The sequence below is a fragment of the Orbicella franksi genome, chromosome 4, assembly GCF_964199315.1.
Source record: "Orbicella franksi chromosome 4, jaOrbFran1.1, whole genome shotgun sequence".
Taxonomy (NCBI): Eukaryota; Metazoa; Cnidaria; class Anthozoa; order Scleractinia; family Merulinidae; genus Orbicella; species Orbicella franksi.
In genome coordinates, this window is record NC_138148.1 from 3,081,089 (window position 1) to 3,100,767 (window position 19,679).

General features: G+C 38.7%; 2 protein-coding genes across 2 annotated transcripts in view; both read left to right on the top strand.

Annotated features, from left to right (window-relative positions):
* Positions 1-2,362: 2,362 nt before the first annotated feature.
* On the top strand, positions 2,363-4,201 carry LOC145485944 (uncharacterized). The gene is made up of 3 exons (XM_081464609.1): positions 2,363-2,546; positions 3,084-3,320; positions 4,033-4,201. Exons 1-3 carry the CDS (start codon positions 2,363-2,365, stop codon positions 4,071-4,073), a joined length of 462 nt encoding a protein of 153 aa, XP_081320735.1. The 3' UTR covers positions 4,074-4,201.
* Positions 4,202-18,131: 13,930 nt separating this feature from the next.
* The window catches only part of LOC145485955 (protein-cysteine N-palmitoyltransferase HHAT-like), a 46,219-nt gene continuing 44,671 nt past the window's right edge, over positions 18,132-19,679 (top strand). Inside the window, exons 1-2 of the mRNA XM_081464622.1 lie at positions 18,132-18,805; positions 18,932-19,081. The gene's annotated coding sequence lies outside the window, so the exon portion shown is untranslated. The remainder of the gene's footprint in view (positions 18,806-18,931; positions 19,082-19,679) is intronic.

Genomic DNA, 19,679 nt, shown 5'->3' on the forward strand with positions numbered 1-19,679 from the left:
ACATATACATCCTTGAGGGGTGGGGGGGGGGGGGGTGAGTGGGGTGGGGTGGGTAACTCAAATAGTCGTACAAAATTTAACCAGTTAGCAAGGGAAAATCCCCAGATTAAAGTTTTGTGAATGAAGCTGAGTGGCCATGGGTGTCTCAGTGAGCAAAAACATCAGCTATAGAACAGATATTTCAGGGAACAAACTCGTTACGTGGAAATGTTTGTCAATTCTAAATACATTAGTTTATTAGACACCCTATAGATAACTGTGCAAAAGGCACAACTTGAACCTTGAACACTTCAAGATCAACTCAGCCTTCACCTTGAGTGAATCAAGATGTAGATTACCTCTTACGTCTTGCTGAAACTCTCTTGGAACTATTCAAATAAAAGCTATTGAGCAGTATTTCAATGGGGTTTTGTATCTGCTTTGATGTTGTTAAAACTGAAATTTGAGCACTTTAGCATTTGAAGTTGGTGCCTGAGAAATTTGTGCAGGGAAATTTGTTGAGAAGTAGAAGTTGAGACATCTCTGCCAGGGAAAAGGACCATAAATTTGCTTGCAACTGGGAAAACTTGTTTGAAAAATACTCATTTATAGTTTACTTCGTGAGCACGATGGTCCCAGGGTTTCCATCTGTTACGAACGAAATGGTCAGCGAAAATACTCTTCAAGGTCAGGGAAAAGTCGGAATTTTATTTTGAGCCAGGGGAAAATTTATATTTTGAAGTAAAGTCATAATTTAGTACCTTTACATTGCCATTGAAGGCTGAAAACATTTGAAGTCACTGTGATCCCTGCGAAGTTTTTCGTTAATGAAGAGGAAAACTGTTGAAAATTTATCACTGTTAATGAATGAATGAATGAATGAATGAATGAATGAATGGAGGAATGGAAAGGACGACTGTAATGGAAGGCTCGAAGCCGCTACTAGATCTGACATTTTGTATTTATTTGGTCGTCAGGAAAATTTTATTTTTATCAGGGAAAAGTTAGGGAATTTTTAAAAATGATATCTGTCACGGCAACCACGCCAGGTGAAATCTGCCAAATTAACTCGTTATGTGATGCTGCACTCTCATTGGCTATCAAAAATAGAACATCAAACTTGTTCGCCAGCTTTGACAAAAACGACATTCTTCTAGATCAGAAAGACATTCTTCTAGATCAGAAAGTGTAAACCAAAGAAACTGGGCCAGTTGTTTTTTTCGTTGCGTCATTTTTCGCCCAACCCACACTGCCCGTGAGCTAGGCTCAAACAGTCAGATTTTGAACTCAAAGTTTAAGATAACTTTAACCACTAATAGATATCGGGGGCTCATAACTACTTTTGGCTTCCACAGACAACAACAAAACTATTACATACGTGACCGATCTGAAGAGGTTTTTTTAGAAAATGGCTTAAACGTGTTTGCATTGTTTTTTTTCTCAAACTCATTAATAAGCAAAGGAAATCATGAACGTGACGGTGTTTGGATATCTGACCTTAATTAGCATAGATTAGCATAGTGCGTCAAAAATATTCCGCTACGCGTCGTATTTTCAACTCTCTTCTCGGTGTTTGGAAGTGTGACCAAACACGGTTTTTCGTATTTGATATATTACGTAATATTTTTTTTCTGTGTGTGCCTATGCTGACTATAGTCGTACTGACCGAGGCAGGCATTTTGTCTCCAAAACAAAACATGTTATCACTATGGAAATTCCATAAAGATCTATGATGTTACTGATGGGATGATGAGAAGTTGTGAAAACAACAGCTTATTCGACAGTTTATAGTTTGGATTTAAAATATTAATGACGTCAGACTGAGCCGACCAATGCTTGACCGGTCGATTAAGCAGCATCGCAAAAACGTAGAATCAGGGACCCACTCCCTGAGGGTTTCTAGTGGGATAAAAAGAAATTAAAGTATGATTCGTAATTCAAGTAATTCAAATATGAATTATTTCATATATACTTCACATAAAAAGAAATTAGATTCGATGATGCCATCGTTAAAGATAGGACTGTCAAACTTTTAACGAGCTGTTTTCAAATGGACGAATAGAAATTTCTCGTTCAAACATGCACGATCATTTTCGAGATGAGTCATTGAGTGCAGGTGAAAAACCTCCAAGTTACTATTGGAACACCTTGAGCGCAATTTCATGAATACAACTAAGCACGTAACACTTTGCAGTTGAAATAAAAAACTTGCTAGCACTCTTTGTTTCAGCTCGTTGGATTAATGCCAGTACGTGGTGGTTTGGTGTACAAGAATATTTCCTTCTTTAGAATGTTAATTAAATGATTGCCAGTCGATTCGTGCGCAGTTTTATGTACTGACGTTCGACAACTTGGCATAACAATAAGATTAACTCAACGCTGAATGGGGTTCTATCCGTTACGTGATCACGAAGAATTTGTCCATGACGTCTCGTCATATGTACCTCGATCTGAGGATATAAAAGGAGCATTATGTACTTCTCGAACAGTAACTGACAAATTGTTAAAGAAAAACGGATCGACGCTCGGAACTGAAACAAAAGCGTTTTATAGGATGGTTTCCAAAGGTAAGATTATCGGATTTATTACTTTTTTTTTCTTAATTCTTAGTCAAAGAAAAATAAATAACTAATTTGAAAACGGGCTTGAGCCTACAGCCTTTTGCTAACCTGCAACCTGCACGCATCTAGGATAAAATAGCTACATCGGCGAAACTAGAGCTGAAAACTGTCATCTTAAACTTGGCTTTTTTGTTCAGTGATGTGAGGCCAACTTAATCTCCAAAAGAGTCCCCCGTAGCAAGCCGAAGATCAAACTTGTTCGATACTCTTTTTTGTGCAGCTGGCAATGTTTGAGTTCCAAATACTTCAGTAAATAAAAAAAAATATTAAGTCATGTCTAACTATAGACTGTAACAGAAGCATATCACCTAGGTGATATGCTTCTGACTGTAACTATAGTAAGTATGGACTATAGACTCTAACTATGGGCGCCTGACTGGATACGAGGCTGTGACGCAACCAATTTATCGCATACCACTCGGCCATTTTGTTAGGGTAATCAAGATGATATGATCATTAACTGTGCCATCTATTTGTTTCTAGGTTATATTAAGCTGAACGAAACCAGAGAGAAAGGAAAATGCCAGAAATCTGAAGATACAATTATAACAGATCTTTTGAGTGCCTTCCATGTATTTGACATACAAAAGAAAGGCTACATTGAGTCACGTGATTTGAGGGAAGCACTGAGTCTTATAGAGACCGACATCCCTTCCAAGGAGCTCCAGCAAATGTTTAAAGAGATTGGTCTACTTAGTGACAGAAAGATAACTTTTGCAGGTAATGCTCTCAGAGAAACTGTTGACTCATATCCAAGAATGATTCATGACTTAGACTTCACGAAAGCCCTTGGTGGGGGGCGGGGTAATCCCCTATGAAAAGGTTGGGGGTGTTCGTCGTCTCGCTTAGGGGTATAAATCAAGGATTCTGGTCTCACTCAGGGTGTTGATAACGAAACGGTACTATTTCTAGCTGTCAAAGTATCTTTTAGGGTGTACTCGAAGAAATAATAGTAAAAGAAACGCTCTTTAAATATTTCTATTTTTAGGCTCGATTTCCGCCGGTCTCTCGAGTGCGGTCTACTATATAGCAAAGACTTCGGGCCTTTCCTGAAAAGCGGCTGGTAATAGAACCGTATTTTATTTTAAGTGGTATCTTGTAGGGGTCAAATAAAGTTCGAGCCACGCTCAGATTGGCCACCTTTACGGGTTTAAATTAAATTTTCTGACGAGCATCCCCGACCATTTCCGGGACATGATCCCTCCCGGGGCACCGTCAGGAAAGTATCAATTTCCCTCTTCCCATGCAAGTCGTGTAATTACGGGCAGAATCAATAGCAGTATTGAACAAAGCCCCTCATTTGATACCTGCGGGTGTACCTTTGGTCCGGAAAAGAAACGCAAGCACACGAGAGGGACTCCGTGGAACTTGAATGTTACAATATTGAATATATTGTTATTATTATTTTTTTTGCTTTCTCTCTTGATTTCAGAATTTTGCTCCCTCGTGACTGACCGAAGCGATGTGTTTTGACGAGGAAAGAGTGACGTATGGAGCGGATTTCAAGGAAAGCGTGTGCATGCTGCAAAAGACCAAAAGTGACGTCATTGCGTCTTGTTGACGTGTATAAACGAAGATCTCCTGAAAATGACAGTCATCGTAACTTAGCGTGTCTCGTAGAACATTTTTTAAAGATGTATGAAATAGCTGTTACTAGAGAAGTAATGTCTAAGTTTTGTCTATATTTTTTGTAAGCGTTTTTTCAAAATAAATTTACGCCCATTGTATTTTTACGGTCCATGTTCACTTGCTGTGGTCTTCGCCAAGGACCTGGAAACTGAGGATGAAAATCGAAAATTTAAACACCACAAAAAAAACTTATCACAAAGTCAGTCAGTGACGTGTACACACCATGAGTAGAGTAGAAAGGCATTTAGACTTGCCTGGCACAAGTCGAGCTGCGAAAGCCGAGCTGCGGCGGAAGCTAAGGCGAAATGTCTCCAACGCTTAAAAAACTCGAGTGCGAAGAGCGCCACGGCCGCAGTACAAGCGTGAAGGACTTTGAGAAAGTCCGTATTCAGCTTGGTTGAGTTGTTGGATGTTGATGTCAAACGTAACCAAGTAATCGACTGCATTGCTTTCATTCCCGATCCTGATGGGGTCTTATCCAGGTCGGGTTAGCAGGACCGCTTCGAACTTTAATTTTCTTCGACGGCCCAATTAACGCTCGATACGGTTACATTTCAGACACGTGTCGATCGGTTCGTTTTAAGGTAAATAGTTGTGTAGTACTTCCGACAGACAGGGTGTTATTTACCCCATGCACGATATATATATATGGGTGCCAAGAAAATGTCGCGGGATGATTTTGATATGTTGTTTGTCCTCCCTCCATTTCACAGCGTTTTGTTCCCGTAATCCCTAAACCAGTTCCCTTGAACTTTAACTTGAATTTTAATTTTATTTTGTTTTCTTTCATACAGTTACAATCACTTGCCCCCGCAACTAGCTCCAGAACTAATCGAGGCGGGGGCAAGAGTTTTTTTTTTTAAAGGAAAAAAAAAAGTAATGATAATTTACAACAAAATTATAAAAGGCACAAATATATAAACATTCGGAAAAACTACAGGTGACCCAAAACAAAGTAGCGCATACATAAGCGAGAGGGTGGTAAAGGGGGGGGGGGGGGGTATAGATCACGTTTCACGGAAAATAAAGCAGCCCGTTCACAATTCACGAAAAATACAACATTGGCATTTCACGCTTCACGGAAAATAAAAGAGAAAGTTTTGGAAAATCACGGTTCACGGCGACTGTGGAAATCACGATTCACGAGGAAAAAATTAGCCATTTCACATTTCACGGGAAAAAAAAAGGGCCAATCACGAGTCACGAAAATACCCTTTAACACCCTCAAGTGACTTAATTAAGAAAAATTCTGTATTAACTTCACGCCTACTCAGTATAGTCATTTTCACATTGTACCATATCAAGGAGTCGTTCTCTTATTCTTCGGCCATTTCAGCTTATGCAGCTAACCATTTTAAATTTCTGATGGTGTATGTAGAAGCATACGAAACGTTAAGTTCTCAAATCAAGGTTTTTACAACATGCGTTGTTTTGTTTAGTTATGTTTGTGACCGCAGTTTGTTTTTTAATTTTTAATTTTTATTTTTACTCAAGTAGTTCCTTTATTTTATTTCGGAATTTAGATTTGATGTAGATTTGATTAGATTTGATTATTTATTATAATTAAGTTTACATATAACGCGCGCTCTGATTGGCTGAAAGAGCGTGCTTTATCAGAGAACAGAGCACGGGTTGATGACGGTAAGTTGGCTTTCAAATTTTTGCTTCGGAATTTTGACAAGTTTGACCCAAATTAAACATCCCCTGTGATTCAGACAAACGCAATGGAAACGAGCTATTTGTCTGTAGTAAATATGGCTGACAGAGTCCATTGTTCGCAACTATAGTGTTAAAACTGTACTAAAATAAGTTTTGCTAGATTTCCGCCGACAAAACACGTAGCGAACTAAACAAATTCTCAACCTAAACAGTGCCCCGATAAAAGACATCACATTTGTTACGAAGGCAGAAATTATACTTAAGAAGTAAAACAACGACAGAAAACAACAACTGAACTGTCTCTGTTTACGATGAGAAGCTTTATTTTTGTAAAAATGCTCAATTGCTCAAGCAACACTTACATGTAGTGTAGTAACGCTCGTTCTCCGGTCATCTCAGCGAAGTGAACAGACGAGTGGTCAGTGCAAAGCTTGCTCTGATATTCTCTTCTGTGCTCGGAGTAGAACCAGTGGGAGCCGTTTAGTCTGTCTAACTTTTACGCTAGTTCGGGCAATCTTGCTACATGCGGCTACAAGCCGTAAATAACTGTAGCTCCGTTCAAATTCAACTCGGCATTTTGCATTTTCATCCGCAAGCTTTGAGCTCCGCATTTCGTAATTTCCACTGGAAAAGTGCACGTTTTCATGGACCACAATACGGCCGGATTCCTCTGGACTATAAACCTTCACCTGCCTTTTGATCCGTATTTAAAATTTAACTTAAAAGCGAACTTCGAAGGCATCGTTCTTCTCTCGAAAGCCGCTCGAACTACTCGAAACTGAAAGCTTGGCTGAAGTTTGTGATTGACAGCTGTCGCTTCGTTAGCCAATCAAATTATTTGAACAATTCTAACAAGGATTGTGACTGGCTTATTTTAGCGTGCTTTATTGAGTTATTTTTTTGTAAAAAAAATACCTCTTAGTCGGCGCGTCGGGTATGCTATGGACGGGTCAATGGGTGAGTAAGTGAGTGAGTGAGTGAGTGAGTGAGTGAGAGATGTATGTATGTCACACCAATCAGATTGGATCTACTATGAACAGCCAATCAAATTTCTTGTTGTAAAGGTAAATGGTACGTGAGAAACGCAAGGTATGTATAAACACAAGGACTTTGGTAATTGAAAAGTAAAGAGTGACGTGTATGTTGCCGGTTTGTGATTTTAGTCTGGTTTGGAGGGGAGTGTGACAGTTACATACGTACGTTGGGTTGTTTTAGAGTGCATAAGTTTCAGTGTAATGGTGGCTAGTTATGAACGAGATGAGTCTTGAGTTTTGAAGCAGTTCATGAGTAGTAGGTAAATGGCACGAGATATTTTTATTTTTAATTACAAAGGGTAATTTGATACTGTTGTTGTTCACAAGGAGTAAATTCAATTAGAGGTCACGAATCGTCGGTTCTAGTTCTTAGGACATGTTTTAGAGGAGACGAGACTATTTAGATTTGAAGCAGTTCTAACGCTTACAATAGTAAGTGCAGGTAACGATTGTTTTGTTCTTATTGCATGTAAATATAACGAGATATTTTTATTTTTTAGTTACAATGGGTACTTTGACACTCTTGTTTTTCACAAGGTAGTAAATTCAATTAGAGCTGACGAATCGTCGCCACTTGTTCCCACGAGATGTTTGCTATTTTTAGTTACAAATGGTAACTCGACACTTTTGTTTTTCATATGGGAGTAAATTCAATTAGAGCTTACAAGTTATCGGCTATTGTTCCCAGGATATTAAACAAAAAAGAAGCTTTCCTTTCTAGAGTGTTTTTACGTCTCTGCAATGGCAGTTTAATATTTTTATTTGATGGGCATTTTATGACATTCTTTTCAGTCCGATATTTTTAAAGGTAAAAAGTATGAAAACTGTTCAAATGTTCTTTGAAGACTGTGTGGCACCAAGTTAAAGTGCAATTTAATTAAATCAGACTTTCAACGTGTCAGAGAGGATTTTTTCTCTTTCTTTAAATTTTCGGTGAAGTAGTGTTGTTGCGTTGTGTTGTGTAAAAAGGGTAAACTTACTACTTGTATAAAATGCGAAAAGTTCTCTTAACTTGAGTATTTTTGAGCAAAAATTCCTCTTGGGGGCTGGAAGGGCTCCCGAGGGGGTACTCTCAGAAAAATGGGTGGGGGGTGTGCGGCCCGCTTCCCAAAACCCTTGCCCTATTTATGACCAAAATCTGCGATATTCCTTACCCTATTTATGACCTGACCAAAAATTCGAAACCCAATTTACGACCTGACCCTCAAATCAAAACCCTGTTTCAGACCTGCGTTATAATTAGCTCCCTAGTTCAAACCAATGTTAAATTACCGTAAACATATAAATTTGTGAAGGGCTTTTGTTGATTTTCTTTTCGATAATGATGAAAAAGGGGCTTCTTCTTAAAGCATACCCATATCAAGGCTAGAATGCAAAAACCGTACCCTATTTATGACCAACATGGCCAAAATCAGCTAAAATCGATACCCTATTTATGACCAAAACGGCTTAAAACCATACCCTTCGGGGCCGCACAGACCTATATAGCCCATATAAGGGAGTCCCCTCCCCCCCCGGGGGAAGGGCTACGTGATCGGTGAGTGAGGGAGTTATGTATGTGAGCGTGCCAGACCAATCACAGTGTGGGTTGTATCAAAGAACGAATAAAATTGCCTGTTAGAAAATAAGATGGTATCTACATTAATCTGGAGACGTGTCAGATTACTGTAGTTTGTTCAGTCCAGGGGCGGGGGAGAACACTCTGCGACGCCTGGCACTTTTTTTGTGTTTGGATCATCCAACAAAAAGTGACGTCACATCCGGTAAAAAAGCGGGCTGAGCGGCAAAATAAAATTTGACTGCGACATAATCGTTCTCCCTGTAAGTAAAACAGTAATATTTCGCAATCGGCGGGATATTTCTAACGTTTTATTTGGCCATGATAAACAAAATTTTGTCTTCTTCCTCGCCATATCGTTTGTTTGAGGAACAGAACAATTATTTACTCAAAAAGACGCTGTTTTGAAGGCGTGTGTTTTTACGAAATGTCGTCGTTTCTTCGTAGCTGAATTCCACAGGAGTCATCGTTTACGTGGAAATAATGAATTCTAGGTAAGTTGCACTCAATTCAAATATCCTATTCTCTTAGGTAGGCATGACACTGAGAGAAAAGCGCAATGTCAGTTTTCTACCCGTGGGAGAACCTATTTAACAGAAGCCCATTTTTTAAAATTTACCACTGACAAACACTTGAGAGTAATGGAGAGCTGTTAATCGTATCACACTGTAAAGATCCACACACATAACAGGGCGGAACTTTCTTGCCAATCGACACTCACTCAAATTCTTGTTCTTGCTTGTGACTCAAACTGGTATTATAAATTCTGTTACGATTTGTTAAGAACCTTAAACGAGATATCTTAACTTTTCCCTTGGTAATCCCTTAATAATGGTAAACGCTTCCTTTAACATGGACAAAAGCAGGCCGTGAACCCCTTAAATATAAACAAGAGGATGTTTTTATGGGCGATTCAGTAATCGGGGCATGTCGTGGTTTTTTTGTTTTGTTTTGTTTTGTTTTTTTTCAGTTATAATGTAATTTAGTTTTCTGTTTCAACAGTGTTAAATGTCAGTGACACTATAAAGTTTCAATACACCCCCTCCCCCGGATCCTCTGAGGTCAAGCATGCACCTTTAATTGCTTCGATTCCTTTCAATTGCCTTGTTTACAGACCAAGTTCCCTATCTTTTAATCCCTAACTATCAAATGTCTTTGCAACTTATTTTGAAAGGTTACTTAGACATTTTCCACTATTTTCAGTCTGCTTTCTCTATATAAGCTTACATCAAGACATTTCAGTTCCAGGGAATGAGAGAACCCTAGCAATTCTGACAATTCTCTCTCATAGAGTTCAATTATTTTAATTCATCACGCTTTTAATGTGCGATCTTAACAAACTGTTTGCAAACAGTAATGAAATATCATGCCCCAACACCCAGCCATAAAAGGAAGTCTGGGAACAGGTAATAGCAACAATGACACTACCAGGCTGGTGAATGTTACAAGCTATTATGAACTCATGTCTGACAATGATGAGTGACCATGAAACATGGTGCGGTGAAACTGAACAACCAGACTGTGACTGACATTGCTAGTGTTAGTGTTGTGAAAGTGATTGCTAGCTAGTAGTGTCTGTGAACTTGAACCAGACCAGAAAAGAAAAGGTTCCATACTAGAAGTTGACTGAGAGTAATTGCCTGATCAGACAGTCTTAAAGCCAGCTTCATCGCAACTTGTCAAGAGTTCCTGGATTGTGTATGTGGGAGGACTCTATGTAATGACATATATCGGGAAGCTCAAAAGCTTTCAGGCTTCAGATATAACTATTAAAGGGTAAGGGATTTCTGACAAGTTGAATTCAGGTGTATAATGAAAGGGTACGGAAATCTTTCTTTTAGGGATTTCCCTTCTAGTTCTAAAATGTTGTTGATAATCTCTCATTTACTCTCATGAGCCAGAATGAGGGGATTCTGATATATTGTTCAAAAAGATATTTTAAAACTACTTTCTAAGGGTTTAGAAAAGGGATACAGTATTAAGGGGTTGGACCTTGAGGTGGAGCTTCCCCATTTAAAACTGTGTAGAATACCTCCCCCCTTCTCCTTGTGTAACAAGGATGTTCACATTGTTTTCTGGAAAAAAGCAAAAAACAAAATAGTGCCAATTTAAGAGATTGTGTGATTCTCAATGTAAGTTCCCATTTGTATTTTGAATTAAAATGGGCCTAACGTTATCCACAACAGTATAAAATAACCATACTTTGCAGCTTCAGAGAGACCCAAACTGATAATGAAAACAACTTTTATTTTTGCCCCTTCCTTTGTACCTTGTGATATTTTTAGGGAAATTCTCAAAACGACTCTGCCCAAAGAAAATAAAAAATATAAATGAAAATCACTCTTTTTTTATCTTGAAAATGATCTCTGAGACAAAAACGTCCTTTCTATGGCTAGTTATTATCTTACAATGTGTTGTGAAGAAACTGCTTATAGGAAAATATAAATGTTCAACAAAAAAAATGAACAGAAAAAAAACCACAACAAACTTTTGCAGAGGAGCTCCTATATTCTTCAACTTACATGTAGGGTAATAGAATCTGTTTTTATACTTTCACACCAAAGAAAACACCACAGAAATGAGAATTATGGTTATTGTGCCTGAGCTGCATATCTTTTGAATGGAAACATTTCCCATAAAATTTCTACATTATAGTCATGCCAGTACATGTACAACAACATACCAAATATATTTTGGAGAGAGGAGTACTTATAAAATTAATACAAACTGGTGTAGTTTAATTTTCCATTTAATTTTGGTAAACCTCTTACAGAATGCAACTTTTGGTTAGGTTGCACTTCACTGTCAAGGAAGAAATCACACCAAGGTGGCTTTGCATCTTTATTATGATTTCCATTATCAGTAAAAAAATCACACTTGGACAGGTCTCTTGATCATGAGAGTATTTGCTCATTTACCACCTATAAAAACAAGATATAATGTATCATTTTTAATTTACCTGTGCTGTAAATTTTTCAATTGAAATCAGTTTGTTTTCACTTTTAGAGTGGTTTTTAAAAAGGATCACAAGCACACCACCCCCCCCTCAGTCCCTATTCCTACCCTACAACAGTACAGCCAGGATCCCATATCAACCCCCCAACATAAGTGATAACTTACCATAATACTCCTATTTAACAAATAAAGAAGCCTCGACTGTGCTCTGTTCTATTGTAAAGCACGCAGGAAGCGGTAGAGCACGACAGAAGTGTAGGGGAAAACACGAGACGAAGTCGAGTGTTTTTCCCTACTTCTTGAGTGCTCTACCGCTTCCTAAGTGCTTTACAACAGAACAGAGCACAGTCGAGGCTTCTTTATTTGTTTTATGATAAAGAATCCGATAATTTCCCCACGCATTTGGCTGAATTTTCAAACCAAACTTTATTTTCCAAAGGAGCAAAAGTGGCGTCAGCCGTGAACTGTTCTCTGATAAAGCACGCTAAAATTAGCCAATCACAATCCTTGTTAGAATTGTTCAAATAATTTGATTGGCTAACGAAGCGACAGCTGTCAATCACAAACTGGACATCAGCTAAGCTTTCAGTTTCGAGTAGTTTCAGCGGCTTTCGAGAATAGAACGATGCCTTCGAAGTTCGCTTTTAAGTTAAATTTTAAATACGGATTTAAAGGCAGGTGAAGGTTTATAGTCCAGAGGAATCCGGCCGTATTGTGGCCCATGAAAACGTGCACTTTTCCAGTGGAAATTACGAAACGCGGAGCTCAAAGCTTGCGGATGAAAATGCAAAATGCCGAGTTGAATTTGAACGGAGCTACAGTTATTTACGGCTTGTAGCCGCATGCAGCAAGATTGCCCGAGCTAGCGTAAAAGTTAGAAAGACTAAACGGCTCCCACTGGTTCTACTCCGAGCACAGAAGAGAATATCAGAGCAAGCTTTGCACTGATCACTCGTCCGTTCACTTCGCTGAGATGACCGGAGAACGAGCGTTACTACACTACATGTAAGTGTTGTTTGAGCAATTGAGCATTTTTACAAAAATAAAGCTTTTCATCGTCAACAGAGACAGTTCAGTTGTTGTTTTCTGTCGTTGTTTTACTTCTTAGTATAATTTCGGCCTTCGTAACAAATATAATGTCTTTTATCGAAGCACTGTTTAGGTTGAGAATTTGTTTATTTCGCTACGTGTTTTGTCGGCGGGAATCTAGCAAAACTTGTTATTTTAGTACAGTTTTAACACTACTGTTGCTAACAATGGTCTCTGTGAGCCATATTTACTACAGACAAATAGCTCGTTTCCATTGCGTTTGTCTGAATCACAGGGGATGTTTAATTTGGGTCAAATTTGTCAAAATTCCAAAGCAAAAACTTGAAAGCCAACTTACCGTCATCAGTCCGTGCTCTGTTCTCTGATAAAGCACGCTCTTTCAGCCAATCAGAGCGCGTGTTATATGGAAACTTTATTATAAACTACAATACAATCTTTGTACAGACAGACCTAGATTCAAAAATCAGATCTCTGACTTTTTGGTCCACTTCATCTCCACTAGGCCATGAAAGCAACCATTGCAAATGTCCTCATATTTGTTGGTCTAATTTATTGTTGCTCTCAGATTCCCCCTTCCCCTTTGATGAAATTAAATTGGTTTCAAAAAATAAACTGGTTTAAACAAATTAAAGCAGAGGTAGAAATTGTGCCATAAAATTACTATAATTTTAGTTTGAGGATATTGAAAGATAACTATACTATTAATATCCATATGTTCAAATTGACCTTCATTGTCAGAGACAAAAACCTAAAAACATCTAAACACAGGTCAGTGAGCATATTGCCAGTTTTGCTTTTGCCAACAACCATTATCCCTCAAAAATATAGAAGATAATGACAATAATAACAAAACCAACGTCTGTCAATTCAATAACCACACCAAATTCCCCTCCAAATTCCTTTTGACACCTTACAGTAAAATTTTGCCAACAGCATAAATTCAACTCAATGCTTTAAAGTGCTTCTATCCTTAAAGTTTTACCCCTTGAGTCAGAATTTTCAGGTGTATCACATAGAATTCCACAAAAGATTAAAAATGCTGTTTACCTTTTGCAAATATCTGCGTCAGTTCCAAAGATATGTAGGTTTGAAAAATAGAAATATGCAAATGAGGTGACTGATGTTGTCATACACTTAACCCAATATTACATCAGGTTGGTAGGCTTATAGTTAGAACTACAGGAAACACACCTATGGCTATAAAAATTATATACAGCCTGTATTTTCCCATGGCAACTTGCTCTTTTCCAGTCCCCTGTAACCTGATTTCACTACTTCAGTGATTTTCAGCTTGAAAAACGTTAAATGAGACTACGACTTTGACTTTGCATGTTAATATGCTTCCTAGATCATGCTGATGAGGCACCATTGGCAAATATCAAAATGGAAAGCCAAAGGTGGCCAGAAAAGCCTATAATCATCAGGGAAGGTTGAAACCCAGTATGTTGCCATGGTAACAAAACTGTTATGCTCATATTATGGAGGACCTCTGCAAATTTCATCATAATAGCACTTTAAAGCACTGTCCCTAGGAACCCATGGTCCCTTGTATCTGGACAATAGTTCAAAACTTGCCTGGGATGGATGATCTAAACGGTAGGTGGGAGACTCCCAGCATATTGAGGAGAGTTGCTAGAATGATTGTATAATTATCTCTTTGCAGGAACTCATTAGACACTAACACTACTAACATGACTGAGTTTGGACAATATATATTTTGTTTTTTGGATACATGTATACTGTTACTGGTCATACAAGAGGTACCTTGCTACTGAGTTAAGTCTTAATGTGTGTATTTCAAAGAAGGTCACTCCAAAAAACATAAATTTTATGTCAACGCTAATGAAAACCTTGCACTAAGGTTAGCCACTCACAGAAGTTTCAGCATCTGAAGTGCAGGTTTTCCTTATGAAGTTCGCCTCCAAAGAAGCACCCAGGCCAAGTTTTCATGACATCATTCTGTCTGACAGATTTTGTCCTGATTGCTTGCGACAAGCCTTTTGACTACCACTCTGGGTTATGGCTGCTCTTGAGACATATTATTTTGAGCTAAACATGCTGTAAACTCCAAAATAATAGCAAATTGAAGATAGTGAAGAGGATAATCACTTGGAAAAAAATAGATTTTGCTGACCTTGTGACAGATGCCAAGTCAGTTGCAGGTTCTTCTCCTTCCCACCAATTTTGAGTTGGATGCAATGAAGTCACATAAACACAGCCTCAGGCTGCCAAGACAGTTGCAAAATGGTGGCCTCCGAAGTCACTTCTTAATTTTGAGATGAATTTCTTAAGGATACCAGGCACTTCAGTCAGGCTGAACCTTTGGTGAGTGGAAATGCTGAATATTCACTTGCTATAAGTGAAGACAAAAAAAGTAAGCTTTTCGAGTGACCTTCTCCTTTAAACTGAAAACATGTGGGCTAAATGCAACAAAATGTATATTAAACTTGGGCCAGTTCAGTATGATTTATTACAAGGTTTAAATCAGCCACAAAAAAATTGTTAGCAACTGATATTACTTTGTGAAGGCTTCTGGAAGGGTTATACTTTTATAAAGCACCTGGCAGCAAGTACTATTTTGGTTTACTAAAGAAAGACTGTTGTTACTGCTTAAGGAAACTGTGTTTGGTACAGTAGGTGTCAATATATTATGGCTTTGATGACATGATAATAGAGATATCAGTCTTGGTAATTTCATGGATAGTGGATAACCAATCTCCAAATAATAGAGCTATGGGACTTCACTATCAAAGTGATGCCTGATGCTTATTATAAATTGTGTATATTACTCCTAAAATGTACGATCCAGAATTTTGTTTTGTGGGTAATAGCTCAAATTCATTTTCACCTCTGTGAGGTACAAATATTCTTAAAACAACCAACACTGTTAATCCGGTTGCTGGGCCACAAAAATCTGACCACATTAACAGTGTGGTTAAAGGGGTTCTTTAAATAAGAAAATGACCGACTGACTGAGCCTTTGTTCAAGCCAGAATCAAGTGGCCGTAATAACAAGGTGGCTATGGGAATGGGGTGGCCAGAAGGCAGGGTTCCACTATAGTGATGAACATATAAGATGATCCTCTCAAACACCTACCCATAAAGATTTTGGAAAGTATAGTTTGTATAATCAGTTAGACAACACACAACTTGGGCCCAGAGCTGACTAGAGATATTCCATTTTATATCCACACCCCCTTCCCCCAGCCACACTCACTAAATAAGTTAATATTTACCACCTAACAGAAAAGATAAAAGTGCAGAAGTAACTCTTTTATAGCCCCGTCTAAAGCTCATGTCAACAGAGGAAGAGGGAGTGTGGAAATAAAATAGAATGGCCCTACTAGGGACCATTTATATGATCTTTGGTACCCAAGACAACCCTTCTCCTGAGTTACCCTGGCCAAGCTAACCTTTCATTTATTTCTTTGAAAATTCAACCAACTGTTTACATTTAGGATCATGAACCTGTCTCGCCTACGAGACAACAGGGGTGGGTGAGTTGTCTAGCCTTGGCTCATGTCATGCCTTGGCACCCTGACAGGCAGGACAACTTTTCTTTATATAAACACTTTGGCTTGGCTAGCCGCAACAACTCTTCGCATGGCGAGCGTCACATGATGCCTAGATTTAGAATTTAAAGCAGAAATATCAATTTACAAAGAAGAGAAAATTAACTCGGCAAAACCCACTGTGATTGAATGACTGAGGGAAACTCAAACAAAGAGGGATATTGCCCGTTTGATTATTCAATAAGGGTTTTGAATAGTCATGCAGGGTCAAATTCAGCCAAATGCATGGGGAAATAAATGGCAAACAATCACTTTAAGATCAAACCAAGCTAGAATTCTCAGCCCACCCACAATGGAGCAATCACAACTGACCTTTGTGAATTATTTGATGCATGCGTATGAGACAGCCATTTTTCATTCTTTCTTTACAAGATGGAAGGTAGATGCCATTTAAACATTGATCAAATAATGAACAAAGGTCCTGTTGCTACAGAGCTACATTGTATCCCCACCAGATTAACAGAAGATGAGGTGTTGTAAACAGATCTTTGGAAGAACTAAAAAAGCTGTGAAAACAATCACCAGCGGCTTGTGTTCCCACGGCATCTCTTGTTGAGTCAATTTGATATATAGAACATATCTTTAAAATCTCAAAATAGTTGAATTAACTAATTATGACTACCAAAATCTGCGATTCTCCCTACACTATTTATTAACAGAATAAAAATTCGATAACCTATTTACCACCATGGTAGCTGACACAGTTGCCCTAAACATAATTTTTGACGGCCTTTTGTTTATGGTCTTATCAATAATGATGAAAAAGTAGCTTCTTCTAAACAACATTACCCAATTCAAGACTAGAGTACAAAACCCATATCCTATTTAAGGCCAAAATGGCCAAAACTGATACCCTATTTATGACCAAAACAACTGAAAAACCATACCATTTGGGGCCACACATACCTCTATAGTGCATATAAGGGAGTACCCCCCGCCCGGGTCCCAGTAGAAGTGGGTACCTGTCAAAAGCGGAGGTAAAGTTAAGGGCTAAGGAGCTAACCCTATAAACAGGCCAACCCCCCTCTTTTGGAACTGCCCAAAGAAGTTGATCCCCAGGCCAGCATTGCAGTTCAGACAATACAGAGGAATGTACAATTGACCACTGGATAAAATTTGAATGCTGTCTAACATACATGTATATTTATGAACAGCTTCACAGTAACCGGGGGGGTACTCCCAGAAAATTTGGTGGGGGAGTGCTTCACCCCTTTGTTGATCTCTTCGGGCAAATCTGATATCCCCAAAGCTCGTCTCTAACTCTCAACATTGCTTACTTCTTACAGAGAAAAACCGTATTCAACAAGAGATACGGAAATAGGATACTAACCTTGAGTATACGCTTCAGCATGTCTTTTCCACCACACGCACGTGGATACAGAGCTTCAACTGTGTTCACTTTCAGAAAAAAACGGCTTCTGTTAAATATGTTCCCGTTGTACACAGTGCAAACTATGGCCAGCAATACTTCATCCAGGTTGTTGTTAACATTATAGGCTATTGCACTTAGTGTTATCACCGAATCACGAACAATAAGAACCAAAAGTCGGAACAACACCAGTTTTGAATATGTGTAAAATCCGCCATTCGATGACAGAAGGCTCTCCGTTATTTTCCTTCAAAACAATACTAAACTGTTCTCTTTTGCCAACAGTTTTGCTTCAAAAGTCGAAGAAATGTGCCTTCACGATATTTCTATCCTCAGTATGGAAGGACACGGACCTGATGGTTTGCAAATAGAAGAAAATCTTCCCCAATCGAAATGCCATTTTTTCGATTTGTGAAACGAGCTGCGCGGCACAGTTTAAACCGGATGTGACGTCACTTTTTGTTGGATGATCCAGTACAAAAATTTCAGGAGTCTTCTGCCCCGCCCCTGGTTCAGTCAAACATTTTATGGCTTACTATTTAGTTATCTTACCATTACCGATGTAACATCGTATGTACATCATAAACTCCCAGTTTCTTTCTTGCTGTGCATCGCAACCAAAAAAACTTGTCAAATCTACCAAATCATTACTGTAAACAGTTCCACGAATGCTCTTATCTCCGAGACTTATAGTTCACAAAAAAATAACTCTTGCACGCCTTGTGTGCCTATGTTCAGAGAACAGTTCACGGCTGACGCCACTTTTGCTCCTTTGGAAAATAAAGTTTGGTTTGAAAATTCAGCCAAATGCGTGGGGAAATTATCGGATTCTTTATCATAAAACAAATAAAGAAGCCTCAACTGTGTTCTGTTCTGTTGTAAAGCACTTAGGAAGCGGTAGAGCACTCAAGAAGTAGGGAAAAACTCTCGACTACGTCTCGTGTTTTCCCCTACACTTCTTTCGTGCTCTACCGCTTCCTGCGTGCTTGACAACAGAACAGAACACAGTCGAGGCTTCTTTATTTGTTAATTGTTTGATTAGTAATTCCTCGTCCCTTGTTCTCTAAGAGTCTTTGTCTATGTTCCCCTGTTCACCTCTCACCATTTGACCTTGTTCCCTCAAACCCCTGGGATTCTGTAAACTTCGTTAACTTGATGACGACGTGGCCATAGATTGGCCATCGAAAATCAAAAGACGCTGACCAGTTTACCTGTCACCGCCGTCTCATATTTTTGCAGCTGCAACCGGAAGTCGATGAGATATATGGGTTCAGCTGTTCGTTAGTTACTGTGATTTCCTCTAGGTATCCCACGTTTTATTTGATCTCAATACTGTAAGATGTAGATGAAGAACGTGTGTGAGGGGCTAATTTGAGCAGGTAAGTGAATACTTGATAGGCTAGGCAGAAATAGCCCTAAGTAGTTCGAAATAGCCTTGCTTATGATATTTGTTTGCGAACACGGCCGCTTTTAATATCCGTGTTTCCTTATTAAAACTCCTCAAGAGCAGAATATTGTAGAATGACGGAGATTACGAAGAACATTGGATCAGCTGGATTTCTTTGAGGTCCAGTGGGAAACAAGAGGTGAATATTTCTTCTAACTGCTGTTTATCTGAGTAGAGAGCCAGGATCGATTTGCGCGCCAAATTGTAGGTATGTCTGAGTTATCACTGGTTTAATGTAAGACCATTCTGCAAATATGCATGCGAAAAGCTTATATATGTAATTACTCGAGGAAACCTCGAAGTTACGAGACGAATTTACGCAGCATTTTCAGTGAGTGCTAGAAGCCTAAAACTATCATTACTAAGCCTGATATCTCCGGTGTCAAATTTCAGTCTTCTCAATTCTTCAGAATTGATCTTCTATTGTAAACCCATTCCTTTTAGCTTTTGCTTGTGGGTGTTAAAAGAGTTTTTAGGTGCATTGAAATACTCAGTGAGCCTCATCTTTTGATCCTGATTTTATCAATTCGCTCATTTACACCTGGGTACATATTGAGGCAAGTGCACTGTAAGTTTAAATTTCTCACCACACAACACAGTCTTATGCAGAACGTGCAGAGCAAGTTGGGTACCATACTTCGTTACATAGTTGCCTGTATTAAATGTTCATTAAGCACTCCTCCTTAATAAGTACACCTTTAAAATATGAATATTATTTTGTGATGTGTCGAGTATTTTGTGATGTGTTGGCACATGTTGAGTTTCGCTCCCAATGTGTGGCTTCATAGCTCAGTTGGTAGAGCATC